The 26,053-nt window shown below is 46.4% G+C and overlaps 1 protein-coding gene across 1 annotated transcript; it reads left to right on the forward strand.

Moving 5' to 3' along the window:
* Position 1: 1 nt before the first annotated feature.
* Positions 2-25,550, forward strand: CCDC159 (coiled-coil domain containing 159). Its single transcript, XM_053370896.1, has 12 exons — positions 2-130; positions 2,120-2,212; positions 3,103-3,145; positions 3,838-3,914; positions 10,913-10,994; positions 12,146-12,317; positions 12,889-12,956; positions 20,075-20,151; positions 21,580-21,668; positions 23,258-23,334; positions 24,295-24,404; positions 25,447-25,550. Exons 1-11 carry the CDS (start codon positions 95-97, stop codon positions 24,393-24,395), a joined length of 915 nt encoding a protein of 304 aa, XP_053226871.1. The 5' UTR covers positions 2-94; the 3' UTR covers positions 24,396-24,404; positions 25,447-25,550.
* Positions 25,551-26,053: the final 503 nt, after the last annotated feature.

Genomic DNA, 26,053 nt, shown 5'->3' on the forward strand with positions numbered 1-26,053 from the left:
GGAGGCGGCGAGCGGGATCCCGCGGGCTGCGCTCAGGCAGCTCCTGTCTGCGCCCGGCAGGGCAAGTGGAGGGCGCTCGGGGCAGAGCCGCGCGATGGACTCGAGAGAGGAGGTGGTGTTGGCCACGACGGTAAAAGAGGGGGAGATGATCCCATAGGTGGGGCGAGGTGGGAAAGAATAGCATCCGCCGGGAGCAGGGTACCGGGGGGGCCAGAAGCGGCGCAGGATCCGCATCAAGGGGCGCTCTCCTCCCGAAGCTCTGAGCATCACGTCCATTCCAGGCACTCGGCCAGCCATGGAAGCTGGTGGTGGTTGGGAAAGTATCTTTTTGGGAAAGTACTTTCCAAAACATACACACACAAGAACAACAACAACAACAACACACAAACACACAAAAAAGAGTCCTTTTCGTTAGGGATAATTCAGATGGAAACAACAACACAGAAACACAAAAAACCAGAGTCCTTTTTGTTAGGGATAATTGAGATGGAAATTCCCAGGTTTCAAAAAAAAGGCTATTTATGTATGCCACTACTGCGCCCGTGTTTTGTTAGCCCCAAAATGGAAAATGAGCAATGTCCCAATTAAAGAAGAATGGCAGCTTAAACTGATGGAATATGTGCAGCTGGCAGACTAAACTTATAGAGTAAGAGGACAAGAAGAACATACATGTAAAGAAGACTGGAAAACGTTTATTGAATATATGGGAAATAATGGTGTACGTTTGAAAACGTTGGCAGCGTTAAGATAAGTTCAACAGTGTACCATAAATATGTTTTTGTGGATTTAACAATGGATTACTGAATGGTTTAGTTTATGTAAAATATGCAGGGATCTATGGCGTGCAAATTGAACTGTGGGAGGAGGAGAAGGGAAGCCACTGGTATTTTAAGGTTGCTCAAATGAATAGTCTAAAATGTAAAATAGAAAAACTTAATACAAATTATACACCCCGCACCCAAAAGGAATCTGCTTCTGGTTGGAAGAGGCGCCTGACCAAGGCAGCTGCTGCCTCCTTGCCTGTTTCAGGCAGTTTTAAGAAGCAAATCTGAGGTCTCCCATGCCTAGAAAGAAGGGACCCTGTGCAGTTCTCTGCTTGAATCATGCTTTTGAGGGGGAAACCGCTGTTTAGTCATAAATCAGAGCAAATGGTGACCCGCCCCCTTCAGGAAACACAGTTCTAAACTGTAATCAATAAAAATAATAGCAATTCAGTCCATATAACATCACATCGAAAGCAGAGATACAACTTATACAATTTAATAATAATAATAATAATAATAATAATAATAATAATAATAATAATAAATTGCCGTTGCTGCCTATTTATACTTAATTTCACGCACACGACCTCCACCCAGTCAGGCCTGTAGGCAAAAAGAGGATGAATCTCTCAAATAGCTTAGTGGGATATTTCTTTCTCTGAATAAGCCTTTCTCTAAAATGATTGAAACTAAGTCTCTTAAGCCCTTCTACTTGTACATATATTAAGACAACTGTGCAGGAGATTCTCTTCTCCAGACTTTGCAATGGCTGAAGCTGATGTTCAGTTGTAAGGTAAAGGTAAAGAGACCCCTGACCATCAGGTCCAGTCGTGACTGACTCTGGGGTTGCGGCGCTCATCTCGCTTTATTGGCCGAGGGAGCCAGCGTACAGCTTCCAGATCATGTGGCCAGCATGACTAAGCCGCTTCTGGCGAACCAGAGCAGCACACAGAAACGCCGTTTACCTTCCCACCGGAGCGGTACCTATTTATCTACTTGCACTGGCGTGCTTTCGAACTGCTAGGTTGGCAGGAGCAGGGACCGAGCAACGGGAGCTCACCCCGTCACGGGGATTTGAACCACCGACCTTCTGATTGGCAAGTCCTAGGCTCTGTGGTTTAACCCACAGCGCCACCGGCGTCCGTCTGATGTTGTAGGCGCTGGGAATAGAAACTTGCAGCACCACCTAGTGGCAAGTTTCCACACCTCCAGTCCAGGGGCTTGGAAACCAAGAGACTGGGGCACTATAGGGACTCACCGCTCAGGCCCCAGCGTTCTGCTGGTTATTGCTCTGGGCCTCCTTTCTCTGACCCTCCTGCCAAATCAAATGTAAACTCTGCCTCCTTCTCTCCCAGGAGCCACTGTTGATGCCAGTTTCCCACAATGATATATGCCGAAACCTCTCTCCTAGCTGGTGTCTATCTCGGGCAGGCAGCACGGTGCCAATGGTAAGTGCCGTGGGTGGGCCACGAAAGGGTGGCAGAAAGTGCTTGTGTTCTGCTAAAGGAAGGTTGAGAGTGGCAATCCTGGCTCCTTGGTGGGAGATGCTTAAATAGAGAACCTGCCAAAGCTACAAGTGACCCACAAGCCACAACTGTAGCCCAGGCTCTTGAATATCTGGCTTGAAGGTGACTTGAATTGCCAGCTTGGATTTTCTTGTTGCAGTCCTGGCATTGCGGGTGGCAGGCAAGCCTGTTCTGGTTATCCCTGACACGTGTTTGAGAGGGAGGCAGGGAGCTGTACTGCCAACATTACCAATGTTGGACATGTGGCCACGGGGGTGGGGGGGACGCTCAGTGGCGGAGCTTCATTTAAATCAAGTCTTACTTGCTCAGTTGTGATCCCTCTATGTGGCTGGGAGAAGCAAGATTGCGCCCTCTAGCACTGCTTCTGACTTACAGAGGAGTCCATTCCAATGCTGAACGTTTTCTGAGGTTTAGGGCGAATCTCCTTTTTTGTAACTTGGCATTGGTTTGCATCCTGTCCTCCAAAGCAGGAGAAAACAAGCTTCCTCCATCTAGAAAGGATAGCTTATGCTTGTACAACCTATAAGATTTAGGTATCCATCCCATGAGAAACCCAGTTCCTGACTGTCAGAATGCTGTCATCGGCTCCTGTCTGGTCGCCCAGGAAAGTATAAAGACAATGAAAAGACACTGGGTGCCAGGCTATCTGATTCCATCCCACATGTCTCCACCAGGTTCTCTGGAGTTCTTGTGGACCATTGTTAAAGAGTTAGCTTATTGGAATGAGGCAGATGGTGATGATGATGATGATGATGATGATGATTATTATTATTATTATTATTATTATTATTATTTTGCTCCTTTTTGTGCAGCACGCCCAGACCCAGCTTGAGACAGCTACTATGAAGCCAACTGGTAAGTGATGTTCTTTGCCTTGTGACCTTGCAGAAACTTAGTTGACTGGTGATGGGGATAAATGTGGAAAGGTCAAGTGTCTCTCCCGCTTGGAGGTGATCTGGAAGGAAGCAGGGAAAACAGCAGAGCTGGACCAACACTTTCTGGTTTACAGTCCCAGGCTCCAGCTGCAATGAGAATCGGGCTTCCGATGGAAGATAAAGGAGATAAAGTCCCTAACAGAGAAGAATGGCAGATTTTGTTGATGGATTATGCCAAAATGGCTAAAATGACCAGAAGAATCATAAATCAGGAAGACAAAAATTTTAATAACGAATGGGGAAAATTTATAATGTATCTTAAAAACCACTGTAAACAGCTAAAATTGTTAGTAAGATTGAAATAACACTTGTAGTTTAATGGTGAATTTTGGATACAATGGAGATGTAAAAGATCTGGATTATCATAAAAGATTCAGGTTGAAAATGCTTAACAATAGGACCCACAAAGGGGAGGAGGAAAGTCCAGGAGATTCTTTGGATTCTTGTTTTTATGTTGTATGTTGGATATGTAAAATTTTAATTTGAAAAACCAAATAAATAATTTCGTATAAAAAAGAGAGAATTGGGCTTTCTGATCTTCAGCCTGAGCTTCAGATGTTGAATTCCACCCCCTGGTGTTTCTTAAGCATAGCTGCTGCCTTTATCTTGCAGTGATGGTCCCAGAATCCCAGATGATGGTGAAAAACGAAGTGGATCTTATCAAAGCTCAGCTGCATGCTCAAACCAAGGTAAGGTCTTGGGCGGAGGTAAGGCTGTGGAAGATGCTTGTTTCTGATCCAGGTACATTTGGGAAAGCACTGGGCATTTAACCATTGGAGTTGGGAAGCTTTGGCTTAGTAGAAAGGGAAGGGGTCAGACAATTGGTCCATAGAGCTTAGCATTGGCTACAGCAACAGGTAGGTAATCTCTAGGGTTTCAGGCAAAGAACATTCCCAGCCCTGCTTGGAGACTTGGAAGAATTTAACCTGGAACCTTTCCCACATTATTGCAGCACAGTTAATATCGGAAATGTATCTAACATGGCCAACAGCTTGGACTACTGCAATGCACTCTACGTGGGGCTACCTTTGAAGGTGACTCGGAAACTACAACTGATCCAGAATGCGGCAGCTAGACTGGGGACTGGGAGTGGCTGCTGAGACCATATAACCCCGGTCCTGAAAGACCTACATTGGCTCGCAGTACGTTTCCAAGCACAATTCAAAGTGTTGGTGCTGACCTTTAAAGCCCTAAATGCCCTCGGCCTAGTATACCTAAAGGAGCGTTTCCACCTCCATCGTTCTGCCCGGACATGAGGTCCAGCACCGAGGGCCTTCTGGTGGTTCCCTCACTGCGATAAGTGAGATTACGGGGAACCAGGCAGAGGGCCTTCTCGGTAGTGGTGTCTGCCCTGTGGAACACCTTCCCATCAGATGTCAAGGATATAAACAACTATCTGGCTTTTAGAATACATCTGAAGGCAGCCCTGTTTAGGGAAGTTTTTAATGTCTAATGTTTTGCGATTTTTTTATGTGCTGTAAGCCGCCCAGAGTGGCTGGGGAAACCCAGCCAGATGGGTGGAGTATAAATATGATGATGATGATAGTGGTAGTAGTAGTAGTTGTTACCAGATAACCTCCAGGAAGCTCACAAGCAGAGCATGAAGGCAAGAGCTTTCTTTCTGCACTGTGATGAAGTCAGGGACCTTGACTACAAGAGGACTGTGTCTTCATGCCAGTCATCCAGTGCTGCCTTCCACTCTACAGCCTCTGCTCTCCCCCGCTCTGGTACCCTAACACAGAGGAGAGAGACTTTCTGTTCCTCGTCAGGCAATGGCATTACCACCTGCCTTGCCCCACCTAGCCTTTCCCAGACTATGACTAAGAGAACAGCAGCAGCAGCTGGGAAGAGAGGAGTTCAGGGATATTTTTTTTTTAAAATAGTTCTATAATTTGTGCTTCTTTGTTTCTCAGTTTGACCCTTTTACATGGTTTTGTATGTTTTTGTGGTATTTTATGCATTGTGATCTGCTGTTACTTCTGTTGATTATAGATTGGTAATTCTTTATTGTGGTTGAACTGCTGTTTAATTATTATTTGCTGGTGTTTAATTTTACTGTTTACTATTAGATTACTGATGGATTGTTGAATGTTGCTTTGTTTGATATAAGTTGTTTATTTTAAAGTTATTGGGATTTTTAGAATCATAGAATCATAGAATCATAGAGTTGGAAGAGACCACAAGGGCCATCGAGTCCAACCCCCTGTCAAGCAGGAAACACCATCAGAGCACTCCTGACATATGGTTGTCAAGCCTCTGCTTAAAGACCTCCAAAGAAGGAGACTCCACCACACTCCTTGGCAGCAAATTCCACTGTCGAACAGCTCTTACTGTCAGGAAGTTCTTCCTAATGTTTAGGTGGAATCTTCTTTCTTGTAGTTTGGATCCATTGCTCCGTGTCCGCTTCTCTGGAGCAGCAGAAAACAACCTTTCTCCCTCCTCTATGTGACATCCTTTTATATATTTGAACATGGCTATCATATCACCCCTTAACCTCCTCTTCTCCAGGCTAAACATGCCCAGCTCCCTTAGCCGTTCCTCATAAGGCATCGTTTCCAGGTCTTTGACCATTTTGGTTGCCCTCCTCTGGACACGTTCCAGTTTGTCAATGTCCTTCTTGAACTGTGGTGCCCAGAACTGGACACAGTACTCCAGGTGAGGTCTGACCAGAGCAGAATACAGTGGCACTATTACTTCCCTTGATCTAGATGCTATACTCCTATTGATGCAGCCCAGAATTGCATTGGCTTTTTTAGCTGCCGCGTCACACTGTTGGCTCATGTCAAGTTTGTGGTCAACCAAGACTCCTAGATCCTTTTCACATGTAGTGCTCTCAAGCCAGGTGTCACCCATCTTGTATTTGTGCCTCTCATTTTTTTTGCCCAAGTGCAATACTTTACATTTCTCCCTGTTAAAATTCATCTTGTTTGTTTTGGCCCAGTTCTCTAATCTGTCAAGGTCGTTTTGAAGTGTGATCCTGTCCTCTGGGGTGTTAGCCACCCCTCCCAGTTTGGTGTCATCTGCAAATTTGATCAGGATGCCCTTGAGTCCATCATCCAAGTCGTTGATAAAGATGTTGAATAAGACCGGGCCCAAGACAGAAACCTTTGGCACCCCACTAGTCACTCTTCTCCAGGATGAAGAGGAACCATTGATGAGAACCCTTTGGGTTCGGTCAGTCAGCCAGTTACAAATCCACTGAGTGGTAGCATAGTCAAGACCGCATTTTACCAGCTTCTTTACAAGAATATCATGGGGCACCTTGTCAAATGCCTTGCTGAAATCAAGGTAGGCTACATCCACTGCGTTCCCTTCATCTACCAGGCTTGTAATTCTGTCAAAAAACGAGATCAGGTTAGTCTGACATGACTTATTTTTCAGAAATCCATGCTGACTATTGGTGATCACAGCATTCCTTTCTAGGTGCTCACTGACTGTTTGCTTAATGATCTGCTCCAGAATCTTCCCTGGTATTGATGTCAGACTGACTGGGCGGTAATTATTTGGGTCCTCTCTTTTCCCCTTTTTGAAAATAGGGACAACATTTGCCCTCCTCCAGTCTGCCGGGACTTCGCCTGTTCTCCAGGAATTCTCAAAGATGACTGCCAGTGGTTCTGAAATCACATCTGCCAGTTCTTTTAATACTCTTGGATGCAGTTCATCTGGCCCTGGAGACTTGAATACATCTAGACTAGCCAAGTATTCTTGTACTATCTCCTTAGTTATTCTGGGCTGTGTTTCCTCTGCTGAATCATTTGCTCCAAATTCTTCAGGTCGGGTATTGTTTTCTTTATCGGAGAAGACTGAGGCAAAGAAGGCATTGAGGAGTTCAGCCCTTTCTGTGTCCCCTGTTTGCATTTCACCATCTTCTCCTCTGAGTGACCCCACTGTTTCTTTGTTCTTCCTTTTGCTACGAACATACCCATAAAAGCCTTTTTTGTTGCTTTTAACCTCTCTAGCAAGCCTGAGTTCATTCTGTGCTTTAGCTTTTCTGACTTTGTGTCTACACGTGCTGGCTATTTGTTTGAATTCCTCTTTGGTGGTTTCCCCCCTTTTCCATTTTTTGTACACATCCTTTTTTAATCTTAACTCAGTTAAAAGTTCTTTAGATAGCCACCCTGGCTTCTTTAGGCACCTTCCATGTTTCCGTCTCATTGGTATTGCCTGAAGTTGTGCTTTTACTATCTCCCTCTTAACAAACTCCCAGCCATCATGAACTCCCTTTCCTTTTAGTATTACTGTCCATGGGATCTCACCAAGCACTTCCCTAAGTTTTATGAAGTCGGCTTTCTTAAAGTCGAGAAATTGAGTCCTAGTATGCTTGGCTGCTCCTTTCTGCTGTATAGTAAACTTCAGAAGAGCATGATCACTCGCGCCTAATGATCCTTCCACTTCTACCCCACTAACCAGGTCATCAACATTGGTTAGGACCAGATCTAAAATGGCTGTTCCTCTTGTTGCTTCTCCCACTTTCTGGACAATGAAGTTGTCTGCAAGGCCAGTGAGGAATCTGTTTGACCTTATGCTCTTGGCTGAGTTTGACATCCAACAAATATCCGGGTAATTGAAGTCCCCCATTACTACTATCTCCCTTCCTTTTGCATGCTTGGCCATCTGTTCCAGGAAGGCATCATCTATGTCCTCCGTTTGGCTTGGGGATCTATAGTAAACTCCCACAATGAGGTCACTGTTATTCTTCTCTCCCTTAATTTTGACCCAAATGCTCTCACTTTGGCTTTGAGGTTCTAAATCTTGGATCTCTTCACAGGTATACACATCCCTGACATATAACGCCACTCCTCCTCCTTTCTTGTCTGGTCTGTTTCTCTGAAATAGATTGTATCCCTCCATTATTACATTCCAATCGTGGGACTTATCCCACCAGGTTTCAGTGATTCCTATTATGTCATATTTAGTTTGCTGTACCAAGAGCTCAAGCTCATCTTGTTTATTTCCCATACTTTGCGCATTAGTGTACAGACATTGAAGTCCATTAATCATTCCCCCGTGTCTCTTATTTAAGGATTTTTTCCTCCCACCACTAGGTCTGCGTGCTGTTTGCTCCATTCGGTCTATGACATTTGGATGATCATCTTCATCAATTGATAGACTCCTACCTTCAGGAGCACTGTCTCCCTCCCCCACATTAGTCAGTTTAAAGCCCTCCTGATGAGGTTTCTGAGATTTTTTGCAAAAACATTCCTCCCAACCGTTGTGAGGTGCAGCCCATCGCTTGCCAGAAGTCCATCTTCAAGAAACTGCATTCCGTGATCTAAGAATCCAAACCGTTCCTGTTTACACCATTTGCGAAGCCAGTTGTTCACTTCCACTATTTTTCCCTCTCTCCCTGGGCCACGTCGTTCAACTGGGAGGACAGATGAGATGACAATTTGTGCATTTAATTGCTTCAATTTCCTGCCCAGAGCCTCGTAATCTCTTTTGATCTTCTGGAGGCTATTGCTTGCAGTGTCATTGGTTCCCACATGAACCAAGAGGAAGGGGTATTTGTCAGTGGGTTTTATGATTCCTTGCAGTCGTTCAGTTACATCTTGGATCTTAGCCCCGGGGAGACAGCACACTTCCCGAGACATCTTGTCAGGCCCACAGATCACTGCTTCTGTTCCCCTCAGTAGGGAATCCCCTATCACCACTACACGCCTCCTCTTAGGTCTGGTCGGGGTTCTTCCGTGAGCTGTCCGTTCCAAGGTCGCCTGCACATTCCCTGAGGACTGCCTTTGCTGCTCGTCTTCATATACCTGATCGACTGTAATGAGGGAGAGATCCTCAAATGGAGTCTGCTCTTCGTCTTCCATGCTAGGGGAAAGGACCTCAAAGCGATTGCGTATTTCTAAACAATCAGAGCGAACCCTGGGCCTCCTACTTCTTTGAGTCACGTTTCTCCATATATCTGGCTCCTGTGTTGGTGAACTAGCCTCCTCAGGGGAGTCCCCTGTCTCCTCCTTGGTGGAGACGGTGTGCTCTGTTGCTTCCAAGAAGAGCTCCAGCTCTCTAATTCTTTGGAGCGTAGCTACACGTTCCTCCAGTTGCTGGACTTTGTCTTTTAAGAGGGCAATCAACATGCAATTGCTGCAGGTAAAGCTGCCTGCAACCTTTGGCAAGATGGCAAACATTGCGCAGGAACCGCAGGCGACTGCAGCTGTTCCCTCACCCTCCATCTTGAGAAGGTGTCGTTGGGGGTGACTACAGCGGTCCTCCATCATAAAAAGTGTGAAGACAGGACAAATAAATCCCCCCAAATAAACCTATATCTCCCCCAACAAACGTTTGAGACTAGCTCCCCTAAATCTAAAAGATGGATCAAACTGCGCGCGCCACTAGGCGCGCGCCGCTGCCCTACAAGCTCTGACAAGCTCCTCCCACAGCTAATCACCTACCTCAACAGAAGCCCTGCCCCCTCTGACCTTTGCACAGAGAAAGCAGCTAATCAGCCACAAGAAACTCACACAAGAAAATCCTTTTTGTTCCTTCTTCAGCTGCTGCCCTACAAGCTCTGACAAGCTCCTCCCACAGCTAATCACCTACCTCAACAGAAGCCCTGCCCCCTCTGACCTTTGCACAGAGAAAGCAGCTAATCAGCCACAAGAAACTCACACAAGAAAATCCTTTTTGTTCCTTCTTCAGCTGCTGCCCTACAAGCTCTGACAAGCTCCTCCCACAGCTAATCACCTACCTCAACAGAAGCCCTGCCCCCTCTGACCTTTGCACAGAGAAAGCAGCTAATCAGCCACAAGAAACTCACACAAGAAAACCCTTTTTGTTCCTTCTTCAGCTGCTGCCCTACAAGCTCTGACAAGCTCCTCCCACAGCTAATCACCTACCTCAACAGAAGCCCTGCCCCCTCTGACCTTTGCACAGAGAAAGCAGCTAATCAGCCACAAGAAACTCACACAAGAAAACCCTTTTTGTTCCTTCTTCAGCTGCTGCCCTACAAGCTCTGACAAGCTCCTCCCACAGCTAATCACCTACCTCAACAGAAGCCCTGCCCCCTCTGACCTTTGCACAGAGAGCTTGTATATTGCTTTTATATTGGATCAGATTGTTTTATCATGTTTTCATGTCTTGGGGGCTTCCCAGAATGGCTTGGCCAACCCAGCCAGATGGGTGGGGTATAAATGAAATATTACTATTACTACTACTACTAAAGTTAAAGGTAAAGGGACCCCTGACCATTTGGTCCACTCGTGACCGACTCTGGGGTTGCGGCGCTCATCTCGCTTTATTAGCCAAGGTAGCCGGGATACAGCTTCCGGGTCATGTGGCCAGCATGACTAAGCTGCTTCTGGCGAACCAGAACAGCGCGCGGAAACGCCGTTTACCTTCCCGCCAGAGTGGTACCTATTTATCTACTTGCACTTTGAAGTGCTTTTGAACTGCTAGGTTGGCAGGAGCAGGGACTGAGCAACTCCTAGGCTCTGTGGTTTAACCCACAGCACCACCCACGTCCCTACTACTACAATAATAATAATAATAATAATAATAATAATAATAATAATAATAATAATTTATTATTTATACCCCGCCCATCTGGCTGGGTTTCCCCAGCCACTCTGGGCAGCTTCCAAAAGAATATTAAAATACTGTGATACATCAAACATTAAAAGCTTCCCTAAACACAAAGGCAGTGGCTGTGTGCATTAACCCTGTCTGTGCCATGTTTTCCTGCCAGGCTTTTCAGGCACTGAGCCACTCAATCACCTTGTTGGAGCAGGAGAGCAACCAGCAACAAGGTCGGATCAAGGAGCTGGAAGGTAAGGATTGTGGAGACTCCTAAGCACCAGCCAGTCTGGAGCATGGCTTTAAAATGCATTGGTGCTGCTTACGTCTTTGCAGAATGTGGTCTGCTCAGTATTTAGTATAGCTCCAAAGGGGGCATCACTTACCTGTGCAAAGGAGGAATGATGCTCACCTTTGGGGATTCCGTGTGTTCAGAATTCCCCATGAAGCCTGGTGTCTTAATGTCTCTGGTCCTGATGGCTATGAAATGTCTGCAGGCCTTCTACAGAAACACCACAGAAGTGAACTGGATTGCAATATCCATTCATTTCAGTGTAACTCCGTCTGGAAAAATTCCTAGTGCAGTTTTCCTTAGGATCCCAAGTCTATCACGACTAAGACTTTGAACAATTGGAGGAAAGTAACTTATTACAATGTCCCATCTTAATTGCAGGTCATGCTCTGTGTTCCAGTGTGTGCTAATGAGTTGGGTATTCTTCACAATTCTACGTAGCCAGTTGATATTGATTTTGTAAATTACCGTATTTTTTGCTCTATAAGATGCACCAGACCATAAGACGCACCTAGTTTTTGGAGGAGGAAAACAAGAAAAAAAAATATTCTGAATCCTAGAAGCCAGAACAGCAAGAGGGATCGCTGCGCAGTGAAAGCAGCGATCCCTCTTGCTGTTCTGGCTTCTGGGATAGCTGCGCAGCCTGCATTCACTCCATAAGACGCACACACATTTCCCCTTACTTTTTAGGAGGGAAAAAGTGAGTCTTATAGAGCAAAAAATACGGCAATTATCCTACTCTGTTAAAAGGAAAACCTGGAATGCTGCACCACGGAAAGGCCAAATTCTTCTATTCCGCCTCCGTTCTGCAAAGAACTTTGTAGCCTCCTGAAGTCCACCCTGCTCAGCTCTCCTAGCTGGACCAATATATTTTCAAGCTTCTCTCCACAGCCATAAGGACAAGAAACCCAATAATTTAAAAAAATGAAAGCCAAGAATGTTGGCAGGCTAAGTTCTGCACCTGATGCGAAACCCCACACTTGCGCAGGTCGATCAAAGGTGTGCTGAATACCTGCCGCCTCCTCAGAATAGTGCAGGCCGTTTTGTCCTGCCTCTCCTTTGGTGGTCTTGGAAAGCTCTGCTCCAACGACTCCTTTGTCTCTTCCTGTCCAGAGGAGGTGCAGTTTTTTGCCCGCTCACCTCATGGGGAGATGTTTGATAGCCTCATCCAGAAAAGGATCCAGGATGTATGGAAAGTCATGACCAGAGAGGTCCAAGGACTCCATGGATCCATGATCGAGAAGGAAAGCTCCATGGAGAACCTGTCGCAAGAGGTCCTCGAGAGGTGGGAGAAAACATAGGGGGTGAGAGAAGAAGGAAGGGGCTGTTGGGTGGAGTGCAAGGTCATATTTCACAGTCCTCAGTGCAGTATCCAATGCATATCTGATCCTGGCCCAGCTGCGCTGACTGCCAATTAGTTTCCGTGCCCAATTCAAAGTGCTGGTTTTGACCTATAAAGCCTTAAACGGCTCAGGACCACAATACCTCAAGGACCGCCTCTTTCCATATGAACCAACCCGGACCCTGAGACCAGCTTCTGAGGTCCTCCTTTTTGTGCCTCCTCCTTGAGAGGTCTGGAGGGTGGCAACCTGAGAACAGGGCCTTTTCTGCAGTGGCTCCCCATCTGTGGAATGCTCTCCCCAGGGAAGTTCGCCTGGTGCCTTCATACACACCTTTAGGCACCATGTTGGAGACCTTCAACAGACTAAACTGGAGTGACAGTGTGCTGGAAGAGAGTGTTGCTGCCCTGCCCAGGAGCCAGTGCTAATTCTCAGTGAGTCTCCATTACTGTGTTTTGAAGTTCTCCCTTCTTTCTTTTCTCCCCCACTCCCCACCCGCCTTTGCTCAACCTACAGCAAGAAGTTCCTTTGGGAGGAGCTGGAAGCTGTGCAGGGTGAACTGCGGCGCATTCATCAGAAGCTGAGTATGTAGCTGCTCCGCTCATTTTCCTTGTGTCCTTTGCAGCACCTGTAGCATTTGCCCCCCTTCCCTCCTAGGTTTCAAAAATAAAATGAGTTGGCTTATAATACACACACACACACATATACACTGGACGCTCGGGTTGCGAACATGATCCGTGCGGGAGGCACGTTCACAACCCGCAGTGTTTTCAACCCGCAGCGCTGCGTCTGCGCACGTGCGGGTCGCGATTCGACGCTTCTGCGCATGCCCAGAGAGCGATTTAGTGCTTCTGCGCATGCCCGAGTCCTGAAACCCGGAAGTAACCTGTTCCTGTACTTCCAGGTTTCAGCGCGTCCGTAACCCGAAAACGCGCAACCTGAAGCGTCTGTAACCCAAGACATGACTCTGTGTTTATGTGTGTGTGTGTGTGTGTGTGTGTGTGTGTATCAGAGAAAGAAAAAAGAAGCTTGGAAACTGGAGCTAACCCATTCATACATCACTAGCACCGCTAAAAAGGGTAAAATAAATTAAGCAGGGGTCCCATTTGTAAAGGAAAAAAAGGGTTCTTTACTTCCTGTTACAGTCAAACCTCGGTTGCCGAAAGACTCTGTTTTGGAACGTTTCGGCTCCTGAATGCCGAAAACCTGGACGTAAACACTCTGGATTTCAAACGTTTTTGGGAAGCCAAATGTCTGACGCGGCTTCCGCTTGAGTGCAGGAAGCTCCTGCAATGAATCGGAAGCCGCGCCTCGGTTGTCGAACGTTTTGGAAGCCAAACAGGCTTCCGGAACGGATTGGGTTTGACAACTGAGGTTTGACTGTTCTTTATATTTAATGAACGAATAAATAAATATTTGCAAGGGTGGCTTTGGATTCTGACTCTGGATTGTGAGAGGAGGTTTTCCAGGTTCCCTTGTGCAGCAGAGAGAGAGAGAACACGCAGAAGGAAGGAGCGTAGCTTTGGTGTTTAGTGGGACAGCACACAATGTTTTTGCCTTGACTATCTGTTAGTCTCAACCATAGGTAGGCAAACTAAGGCCTGGGGGCTGCATCCGGCCCAATTGCCTTCTAAATCCAGCCCGCAGATGGTCCAGGAATCAGCGTGTCTTTACATGAGTAGAATGTGTCCTTTTATTTAAACTGCATCTCTGGGTATTTGTGGGGCATAGGAATTCGTTCATATATTTTTTTTCAAAATACAGTCTGGCCCCCCCACAAGGTCTGAGGGACAGTGGACCAGCCCGCTGCTGAAAAAGTTTGCTGACCCCTGGAACCCTGCCCTCTGCTGGCTGGAGCCATGCAAGGTTGCTTATACCCAACACTCTCAATGCAAGAGCCAGTTTGAGGAGTGGGGGAACAGGAAGGGTAAGAGAGTATTGGGAAATGATATATAATGAATTGAAAAAAATGTTTAAAAGTACCTTTCCAAAAACCCAGAGTCCTCTCTGTTGGGGATAATTCAGAGGGAAATTCCCAGGTGTCAGAAAAGACTATTAATGTATGCCACTACTGCGCCCTGTGTTTTGCCAGCCCAAAAATGAAAAGCATGTGAGGTCCCAACGAAAGAAGAATGGCAACTTAAACTGATGGAATATGTGCAGCTTGCAGATTTAACATATGGAACAAGAGAACAAGAAGAATATATGTTTAAAGAAGACTGAAATGTTTATTGAATATATGGGCGAAAATTGTGTACAATTGAAAACGTTGGCAGCATCAAGATAAATTCAACAGTGTAAATAAGTTTTAATGGATGTAACAATGGATTACTGAATGGTTTAGTTCATGTAAAATATGCAGGGATGTTGGGTATGCAAAATGAACCATGGAAAGAGAAGAAGGGAAGTCTTTGATTTAAGGCTGTTTAAATGAATATTTTGAAATGTAAAGTAGAAAATTTAATTTTATATCTATATCTATATTGTCAGATGGCTGGTGTGGTTGCTCGAGAGTAACCAGGCAGGACTCGAACCTGTCTTTTACAGGCTTTATTTTGGTGCAAACTATTTACAGTGAACAGTGATGCAGGTGGCGCTGTGGGTTAAAGCCTCAGCGCCTAGGACTTGCCGATCGAAAGGTCGGCGGTTTGAATCTCTGAGGCGGGGTGCGTTCCCGTCGTTCGGTCCCAGCGCCTGCCAACCTAGCAGTTCGAAAGCACCTCCGGGTGCAAGTAGATAAATAGGGACTGCTTACCAGCGGGAAGGTAAACGGCGTTCCGTGTGCTGCGCTGGCTCGCCAGATGCAGCTTGTCACGCTGGCCACGTGACCCGGAAGTGTCTGCGGACAGCGCTGGCTCCCGGCCTATAGAGTGAGATGAGCGCACAACCCTAGAGTCTGGCAAGACTGGCCCGTACGGGCAGGGGTACCTTTACCTTTACCGTTTTATTTACAGTGAAGAGTGTCAAAAGTTCATGTCTGGCTCAATCGCTAGCAGAATCCGGGAGTGGTCTTTTTTTGGACCTCCCCCAAAGTAAGAGTTTTGTTACCCCCAACCTTCTCCTTCCCTCTTTGCGCCTTAGGCTACTGCGCAGGATGGGCGATGGCAAGGGCGTGTTTCCCTTCTGTCTGCCTTGCCCAGGAGTGGTGTTAAGGCTCCCACAAGCATCCTCTGGTCCTTGCACCTCTTCCCCACTAGAGGTGGGGCTTTCCTCCTCCCCAGAAGAGGAACTGCTTCGCAAGATTTTCGGAGGCTCCCTGTAACACAACTGCCCTTCTGTTCCTCGCTTCTGAGCTGATGGCAGTTCCCTGACATATCTATATCTATATCTATATCTATATCTATATCTATATCTATCTATATAGATACAGATAGATATCTATATAGATATCTATCACTGGAAGGACAGATTGTGAAGCTGAGGCTCCAATACTTTGGCCATCTCATGAGAAGAGAAGACTCCCTGGAAAAGACCCTGATGCTGGGAAAGATGGAGGGCACAAGGAGAAGGGGACGACAGAGGATGAGATGGTTGGACAGTGTTCTCAAAGCTACAAACATGAGTCTGACCAAACTGCGGGGGGCAGTGGAAGACAGGAGTGCCTGGCGTGCTCTGGTCCATGGGGTCACAAAGAGTCGGACACGACTAAACGACTAAACAACAACAACATATAGATATATATATAGATATGGGGGGGTACAGAGGAGGAGAGATGAGGAAAGCCCCTTTGCACTAGTGAAAGAACCTGCTGCTACTGACTGCTAGTTGGGCTCTTTACCTGAATCCAGCCAGCTTTCCTTCCCCTCCCTTCCGCAAACTCAAGCCATCCTGAATCTTCCTCTACAGCAGACCCTCCGTTATCCTCCCACAATCTGAGCAGGTGGCAAATGTGAATGGCTTTGGACTCAAGCGTAACTCTGTCTGCTGGGCCACCTAGTTTATACCTTCAGGGTATATAGAGGGGAAGGGTCTTTGCCCTCCCACTCAACTAGGGTAATAGAATTAAAATCTCCCAAGTCCACATGTGTTCATTCAGTTGGCATCAGCCAGCCAAACTCTCCCTCCAGCAACTGAATATTTTATAGACTTAAAAGCTTTTTTATGGACCTTTTGCAACCTTTGCTTTAAAAATCTTGGAGGAAGGAGACTTCCTCCCAGCCTCCCAAAGCGACATGTTCTATCGCTGAGCTGCTCCTGTTAATTAGAAAGATTTCCTTTAATTTAACACTCTTGCTTAATCTCATCTCGTCCTCAGCGGTGAACTCTCTCATTCGCCTGTCTTCCGTTTGATTTTGTAACATCAGCAGCTGACCTTTGGATTGTGGTTTTAAAATTAATTGTTCCGCTTGCAGGAGGTTCCCCGTCCCCCCAGTTCTACATATCTCAGGTTTGCTTAGGAGAATTGTGACCAATGTCGAGACCCCAGACACTGAGACTCTTGGCACTGCCTCCCTTCCGCCTTCAAGTCAGGATCCACTAGGGCAAGCATGGGGAACCTGTGGCCCAGCAGATTTTGAGATCCAGCTCCCTTCTGCCCCAGCCAATGGTCAAGGAGGGTGGGAGTTGGCTATGTCCTAAATCTTTGCTAGTAGGCCTAAGGAAGGTTGCAGTAGCAGCATAATCACCCTACAAAAGGGGTGTCGGGGGGTCATTGAGATGTGGGTCCCCCACAGCAGGTTAGAACAAATTCAATCCTGGGTCTCAAAAGGCTGCTATTTTTTTTTTAAATTATTTTTGCGTTTTCAATTTTACAACAAAAAAGAAACAAAATACAAACATCATTTTCCCTTTGACTTCCCTCCCCCCTTTTTATAGATCCTTATGTTTTAATTTTCATTCTGCATCTCTTCACTAACTCAAAATGTTACAAGTCCTTATTCATACTTCAAATTTTAATACAAGTTTTCTGTCAAACCTACTAATAAATGTCATTGTTTACAGTATAAAAAAAAATCCTTCCAGTAGCACCTTAGAGAGCAACTAAGTTTCCTATTGGTATGAGCTTTCGCGTGCATGCACACTTCTTCAGGTACCAATAACTATTTACAATAGTTTTTCAAATACATTATATACCTCCCCCATTCTTTATTAAAGTTTGATTCTTCCTGTAAGATTTGCCAATTCAGCATAGTTCGTTAATTATATCTGCCACTTGGTTGGAACTGTATTTCCTGAGGATCTCTGTTATAAACCACCAGTGACTTCAACAAAGGGGAAAATTATGTTGGTGCTGGCATGATTTGAATGACACAAATCCCATGTTGTCTACTATGTTCTTGTATATGTGTGTCAAGATTCAGGCAGGCCTGCCTCCCCTCCCTTGCTATAGCTGTTCTGCTTTCTAAAAGGTAAAGGTAAAGGTACCCCTGCCCGTACGGGCCAGTCTTGACAGACTCTGGGGTTGTGCGCCCATCTCACTTAAGAGGCCAGGGGCCAGCGCTGTCCGGAGACACTTCCGGGTCACGTGGCCAGCATGACAAAGCTGCATCTGGCGAGCCAGCGCAGCACACGGAAACGCCGTTTACCTTCCCGCCAGTAAGCGGTCCCTATTTAGCTACTTGCACCTGGGGGTGCTTTCGAACTGCTAGGTTGGCAGGCGCTGGGACAGAGCAATGGGAGCGCACCCCGCCGCGGGGATTCGAACCGCCGACCTTTCGATCGGCAAGCCCTAGGCGCTGAGGCTTTTACCCACAGCGCCACCCGCATCCCGTTCTGCTTTCTAGAGAAGGGCAAAACCAGGGTCTGGCGGGTGGGAATTTTGGGAATTCTGAGGAAGTGCTGTGGGGAGCCCATCCCAAAATGGCTGCCACCTCTAAAAGCAGGAAAAGATACAAGGATGCAAAACGATGTAGCCCCACCACCAAAGGGGCGGGGGGGCGGGGGGAGACCTACGTCAACTGCCACCACCATCCCCACATTCGCTTTCGGAGAGGAGCTGTGTTTTTGTTTTGTTTTTTCAAATTTATACATTTTATTAGTTTTACAATCAATTCATCATTTCAAAATTTGACTTCCTTCCCCCTCTTTCTGCGGTTCCTTAAATTTATTTTTTAATACCTTCTGCATATCCAAATTCATTTAACTTGCTCATTTAATTATCTACTGTAAATATCTACTCTTATAAAACTGCAGATTATTACAATAATCCTGCTAATGTTTTTATCTGTTTACAATTTATCTGTAAATATTCAAATCAACCATTTCCATTCCTTGATAAAAAGTTTGTTATCTTGATTTCTTATTCCTCCGGTAAGTTTCACCATTTCTGCATATTCCAGAAGTTTTTGTATCCATTCTTCCTTTGCTGGGACTTATTTCCATTTTGGGGCAAGTAACATTCTTGCTGATGTAGATTTCTATACAATTTAGGTAGTTCTGTCCCTATAATTCCCAAAAAAAAAGCTTCTGGGTTATTTTGTTTTTAAAATAAAAGTTATTTTGAACATCTTTTTCAATTCATTGTATATCATTTGCACCTCTCTTTGCACCTCTCCCCAGTTCTGAATGAACGGGAAGATGAGTGTCCAATCCCAGAATCCAATGAAATGTGGGCATGTTTAACAGGGAAAGTTTGGTGCAGGAGAGGCCAAGCCAATGCAAGCAGGAGCTGAGAGCAAGCAACCTCTTGTGCATCGTTGAATTTGAAGGGGTTATTTACTGAGACCTTTGGCAGACACCATAAGAGGCATTGGCGGGCACATTGGTGACTCTCTGGGCTAAGCGCACTCCACCCCTTTGCATCTAGTAGAGCGCAAGCAAGGGGTCCTTGCTGCACCAGACTCCAGAAACCTTCAGGCCTCTACTCCCAGCTGAGGGTCTCAGCTGTGGCTGTTGCGTGGCGAGTCCCCTCCTCCCCTAGGTGGAAGTAATGACACATGACACAATTATTAAGGTTAATGGGCTAAAAAAAGGCCACAACTTTATTGGTTACAGGTGATGAGCGGTATTGGCTTAGGCATTGGTTCTAACCGACTATATCCGACTTCAGCCCGTCCACTTGAAGTCCGGGAAGGGTTAACCACCAGTACGGGGAGTCCTGCTGATGCACATCAACTAGGAACTCCCCCAGGGTCACCGTTAGGGGGCGTGCCTTAGGCCCTCACCTCCCTAGGCTTCGGACAGGGCCACGCCCCCTAGAATCCTTTAACAGACTACTCTTCAATATGTGGGGCTGGTGATGGCGCTACCTCCCCTCTTCCATCTACAGAACTATACCAATGCCTAACCACCAATCCCAGAAGGTTGTGACAATTTGCTACGAGGTAGGTGAAAACCAAGTGGCTGGTGCCAATTTGCCAAGTGGAAAACAATCCTACCAGGCCCCTCAACAGCGACCAACCAAGTCCATAGCAAGGTCAAAGAATGAAAAACCTTATAGGGCGGGAGGGTGGGAAACCGGAATAGCTGATGAGCGACAAAGAGGGAGATTCCCGGCCGCATCCTGCCTTTATAGGGCAGGCCACGCCCCCTGAACCAGCTGATTGGCCGGCCAGGGGGTGACATGGCCAGGAATCCCACCAATCGTGCGTGTGGTGGGGCCGTGAAGCCCGCAACCCCATCTCCTTCTTAGGGTGGAAGTGGCTTTTACAAGGTCTAGCTGGCAGAAGGAGGGCGTGTGTGCACAGTTCCTGGGCAAGAAACAGAAAGGTTGAAATGCAGAGGGGAAAATCTTGACCCAAGTGTGTTTGGACTCTTACCATAGAGGACCAGGAGGTTGATATCACCAGGAACCTGGTCAGCATTAAGAAAATGCAGGCGAATCAGCTGAAGTGCACCAAGGTGAGTAGCTTCTCTTGGCTCAGTTCTCTGAGAGTTCCAGCGTCGAGAGGTAGGTGTGTTTGTGGGACCTCTGCAAGGAGCCAGTGTTGTTTGTTGCACAAGTCTGCATCAAAGGAAGCAACACCCCATTGCCTTCAACTGTAGATTAATGGGTTGTGTTCAACTAACTTGCTCAGGGCAGACTCAAAGAAATTAACAGCTGTGATTAACATAGGTTCATTAATTTCAATAGGTCATCTGTGAGGTAGTGTCCGAGGCTAAGAGGCCACCTGGGGTTCTGAGGATCCTAGGGACCCAAAGATGGAGATCTCTGACCCAGATGAATAGGAGCTGAATAGGAAAACAGGGAAGCACCAGCTCTTTTGATGGGGGACGAACTGTGTGTCATATAGATCACACAACACTTGTGTCCTGTTCAATGTGTGGCCATCCAGGCCATGGATCTTGTGGCAATAAGCCTGAGAAATTCATGCTCCTCCTTGGAACGTCTCTTCTTTGGTGATCACTCGTAGCTGAGTGAGATTGTCTTCCATAAACACGGTTCTAACAGTGAGTCTGTAAGTGACGGTGGAGGCCAATTCTGGATCCACACATCCTTCCACAGTAGGGACATAGGTTTTTGGGTGGGAGTTGATCACGGTGAGGGTTTGCCAAGCGTGCCTTCCTCTTAGCACGTTTCTCCCTTTCTTCCTGAGTTTGAGCGTCTTCAAAGCCTTTGGTAAAGGCTGTTCTCCAACTGGAGCACTCACAAGCCACTGTTTCCCTGTTGTCAGTGTCTATACTACCTTTTTTAAAGATTTGTCTCCTTGGAGCACCCCTACTGACAACAGCAAATACCGCATTTTTAGCTCTATAGGCCGCCCTTTTTCCCCTCCAAAAATTAAGGGGAAATGTGTTTGCGTCCTATGGAGCAAATGCAGGCTCCTTGGCTTCAGCGATAGCAACGCGAAGCCTCCAAAGCGCAGAGGGAGCGCTCCCTCTGCGCTCTTTGGCTTTGCGTTGCTTTCGCTGAAGCCTGGAGAGTGAGAGGGGTCGGTGCGCACTGACGCCTCTTGCTCTCCAGGCTTCAGGGATAGCCACCTGAAGCCTTTGGAGCGCAGCGGGAACTCGCGCTGCACTCCGGAGGCTTCAGGTTCTTTTCACTGAAGCCAGGAGAGCAAGACTCTCCTGGCTTCAGCAGAGAGGGAGAGCTGCGCAGCGCCCCTTCAGCGAAGCAGGAGGAAAAATGGAAGGGGCTCCGTTTCTCCTGCCGCTTCGCTGAAGAGGCACTGAGCAGAGAGGGGGAGATTTTTTTCCCCTTGCTCTCCCCCTCTAAAACAAGGTGTGTCCTATGGTCGGGTGCGTCCTATAGAGCGAAAAATACGGTAGCTGCCGGCTGCCGTCCTCCCAGTTTTGTTCCTTACTTGTATCCTTCCCTGGTCTTCCTAGTTCCTGGGCCAGCTGAAGTGCAGAACAGCAGGCGATGCCTTAGAACCTGCAGATAATAAGCCTGTGACTGAAGAGCTGAACAATATCTGGTAAGTACACCATCTGGGGATTCCTGTCAAGAAATCCCACACTAAACACTTTGTAAAGCTTCAGCCTGCCCTGTCCTTCTGTTTCGTGCCCATATGAGCTGCCTCGAGGGGTGAAAGGACAGCTCTCCCTCTTCAGCTTTTCTGGACTTTGGTGTTGTGTACCTTGTTCAACTCTGTAGGCTGATGAGAGACAGGGCTTGAATTTCCTGTACCAGGAAATTCCACCTCTGCTCCTCACTTTTACATTTTCATACACACAGATCCAAATTCCAGTATAAAGATCTGCCTGTATTTTGGATCAATGTGTACACATATCTGGAAACGAAAGGCTCAGTTTTCTTCCAGACGCATGCATCAGATTAAGAGAGAGAGAGAGAGAAACTGGTTACTGTTTTCACATTACAACATACATACCTTGGATTTCTGTATGAAAATGTAAAGAAGTTGCCTGGGTCTGAGGGATCAACTAGATCAGTGGTTCTTAATCTTTTTTGGGTCATAGACTCCTTTGAGAACCTGATGAAAGCCATGGGTCACAAAAAATGCACGCAAGGATACAGAAACAAACAGGAAAGAAAGCAAAGTGGGGGGGGTGGTTGGGGTTTTTTTGCACCCGGTTCATGGCCCCTCTGAAGCCTATCCACGGCCCCCAAGATTAAGAACCCCTGAGCTAACCTGCCAAAGAAGTTGAAAAACATCTTCAGGTATGCAACAAGAGCGGCGAGAGTCTTAATAGCACAAGGATGGAAGACTGAGGAAATCCCGACTAAAGAATTATGGCCAGAGAAGCTGATGGATTATGCAGAACTGGCAAAAATGAAACATCAACTGCGGGACAAGGATAACTGTGACTTTAAATGGGAACCTTTTACAAAGTATCTAAAGATGCAACAAAGTGAATTGGACTCTTTGGCAGGCCTCGAATAAACACCCACAAACTTTTATTGATAATAATCAGTTAGATAAATTAAGGACTTATACAATTCTGTAACATGCAGAGAATAGCATTTATTGAGAAACCAGAGATTGGAACTGAGAGAAGTCGGGGGGCGGGGCGGGGCGGGGCGGGGGGTTGTTTATGGGAGGGGGGAAATGAGGGGGGAAATTAAGGATATGTTTAAGATAATATGTTTTGTTGAATTACCTAATAATTTTTTTAATAAAAAACCCAAAACAAAACCCCTGAGCTAGACGTTGGTGACCACAGTGATCAAGAGCCTGGGTTCAGCCTGGAGAGTTTATTTCCTGTACTAGCTACCAAAGGGGAATGAAGACCCATGAAGGGGTGGGTCATGTTTCTGCCCTGCAGTCTCAGCAGCAGGCAGTCTACACAGAGGTCCTTGTACAGTGGTACCTCAGGTTAAGTACTTAATTCGTTCCGGAGGTCCGTTCTTAACCTGAAATTGTTCTTAACCTGAAGCACCACTTTAGCTAATGGGGCCTCCAGCTGCTGCCGCGCTGTCGGAGCACAATTTCTGTTCTCATCCTGAAGCAAAGTTCTTAACCTGAGGTACTGTTTCTGGGTTAGTGGAGTCTGTAACCTGAAGCATATGTAACCCGAGGTACCACTGTATCTTCCTCCCGTACAGGTCAGCTGTCAACACACTGCGCAACTCCTTCACCAACAGCATCTGGAGTGACAAGAGGGGGTCTCAGAGGATGAAAGGTGAGTTGCAGCAATGGTCCGGACTAGAGAGAAGGCACGTTGGACAAAAGATTCCTGCATTGCAGGGGGTTGCACTAGATGACCCTTGTGGTCCCTTCCAACTCTACAGTTCTACGATTCTATGAAGTGTGGACCCCTTTGGGCTGGGTGACCACAACCTATCTGGCATGTCTTTCCAATGGGGGCCTCTCCCTCTTGACTTCTTTGGACTTGAATCTTCAGCTTGCAGCTTGCATTTCTTAGTACAGAAAGTATTGATCTGATGTCTAGATATCTTTCCTATTTAATTAATTCAAGAGGGTTCTGGAAGCTTCTCTGTGTGAAAGAAACAAGCAGAAGGTTACTGATATTTGGGTTATTCCTTCAGAGAAGGCTTCAACTGGTTCTCTTATCTCTTTCTGTCAAGGTCATGCTGACTATAATAGTGAGGCCAGAAGGAGCCTGGGTTTCACTTTCTCTTTCGATCTCTCTTCCTTCTGGTGTGGTGTTCTGTATATAGCATGCTTACTGTTAAGGTTTAGTCTTATTAAGTTAAGTCTGTTGCAACCGGATTTCTTATGGACAGTGCTAATCCTGAATGTATTAGATTTGCGACCATTGTGCTCATTTGCCTTCAGTAGTAGTACATCTCTGCTGGATGAAATGCAATTGCCTCTGGTCTATGTTTTGGGAATCCCGCAACGTGTTTGAGTTTTTACTCTGCTAACTATACTTTGGAGTTCTTCTCTAGATCAATATTGAGTAGAATTCCATGACAGGTGTGTATCGACCATTCTGGTGATAACAATTAGTGGAAAGGGTGGAGGGGATGTCAAAAGGAAAGGAAAGGAAAGTGCTAGAATAGGCAGGTCTTGCTTAGTTTGATTTGAAGTCACCAGGAAAGGTAGGGGCAAGGGGTGAGATGCTCAGCCATGTATAGCTCAGGGCTTTAGGAAAAAGCTCTCTTGGATCTTTTTACAGGTCGGGGCAGCCGACATCACCGGAAATCTAGCTCACCTGAGGCCTTTTTATCGGACTCAGCCCTGTATCAGGCCCGCAGTAGCTCAGAGCACAGCTCGTAGAATGCAGAGGTGAGTCCGCAGGTTGTTTCCGTCTCTCTCCCTCCTCATCCTAAATAATAATAATAATAATAATAATAATAATAATAATAATAATAATAATAATATATTTATACCCCGCCCATCTTGCTGGGTTTCGCCAGCCACTCTGGGCAGCTTCCAACAAGAGATTAAAAATACACTAAAACATCAGTCATTAAAAACTTCCCTAAACAGGGCTGCCTTTAGATGTCTTCTAATCATCAAATAGTTGTTTATTTCTTTGACATCTGATGGGAGGGCGTTCCACAGGGCGGGCACCACTACCGAGAAGGCCCTCTGCCTGGTTCACTGTAACTTCGCTTCTCAGTGTCCAGGTTGAATGATGAGGGTGGAGACGCCCCTTCAGGTATACAGGTAAATGGATGTACAAGCAACCCGTCCCCTCCCACTCCACTTAAGAGACCACCAGGTGACCTCAGGCCAGTCCCTCACTCTCAGCCTAAACCTACCCTACAGAGCTGTTTGTGAGAATGAAATGGGGCGAAACCAGGGAGGGGGAAGAGAGGTAGATACGCTACCTTGAGCACCTCAGAGGAAAGCTGGGGGGTCGAGGTCCCAACCCAAGAAGAATGGCAACTTAAACTGATGGAATATGTGCAGCTTGTGGACCTAACATATAGAATAAGAGAACAAGAAGAACATACGTTTAAAGGAGATTGGAAAATGTTTATTGAATATATGGGGGGGGGGATTGTGTACACTTGAAAACGTTGGCAGCATTAAGATAAATTCAACAACGTAAACAAGTTTTGATGGTTGTAATAATGGAATACTGAACGGTTTAGTTTATGTAAAATATGCAGGGATTTATGTTATGCAAAATGAACCATGGAAAGAGAAGAAGGGAAGTCACTGACCTTTTAAGGTTGTTTAAATGAATATTTTCAGAAAATTTAATAAAAATTATACACAAAAGAAGAAGAAGGGTGGGGGCGTAAATGCAATAAGTAAAAGAAATGAATAAGACTCAGGCGCCGGGCAGACTAACTGCACCTCCCATCTTGTCTTTTAGGTATAGAGCAAGACTCAACTCAGGAACCTGGAAAGACTGGCACCTTCCTGGGGGCTGAATTATGGACAGTGCAGATGAAATTAAACAGCGCTGCTTGGAAAGAAGGTTGTCCTGGACATGACTAGCAGAGGAACCCAGAAAGCTCCTTTCTACCAAGTCTCAGGCCCTTGGTTCATCTAACACAATATCACCTGCACACTGGTTAGCAGAGGTCTTTGCCAGTCCCACCTGGAGATGCCTAAAGGTGAACTAGGAGACCTGGGGTGTGCAGAGTGTGTGATCTGCCCCTGAGCCTTGGAACTTTCCTGTTGTTGTTTAGTCGTTTAGTCCTGTCCGACTCTTCGTGACCCCATGGACCAGAGCACGCCAGGCACTCCTGTCTTCCACTGCCTCCCGCAGTTTGGTCAAACTCAGGCTGGTAGCTTCGAGAACACCGTCCAACCATCTCGTCCTCTGTCGTCCCCTTCTCCTTGTGCCCTCCATCTTTCCCAACATCAGGGTCTTTTCCAGGGAGTCTTCTCTTCTCATGAGGTGGCCAAAGTATTGGAGCCTCAGCTTCACGATCTGTCCTTCCAGTGAGCACTCAGGGCTGATTTCCTTCAGAATG

Source organism: Podarcis raffonei, chromosome 17 (assembly GCF_027172205.1).
Source record: "Podarcis raffonei isolate rPodRaf1 chromosome 17, rPodRaf1.pri, whole genome shotgun sequence".
Classification (NCBI taxonomy): domain Eukaryota; kingdom Metazoa; phylum Chordata; class Lepidosauria; order Squamata; family Lacertidae; genus Podarcis; species Podarcis raffonei.

Coding starts and splice junctions, on each gene's coding strand:
- CCDC159 (XM_053370896.1), top strand. CDS start 95: ATGGACTCGAGAGAGGAGGTGGTGTTGGCCACGACG. Junction 131..2,119: donor AGGTGGTGTTGGCCACGACG/GTAAAAGAGGGG, acceptor CTTCTCTCCCAG/GAGCCACTGTTGATGCCAGT. Junction 21,669..23,257: donor GAAGAGCTGAACAATATCTG/GTAAGTACACCA, acceptor CCTCCCGTACAG/GTCAGCTGTCAACACACTGC.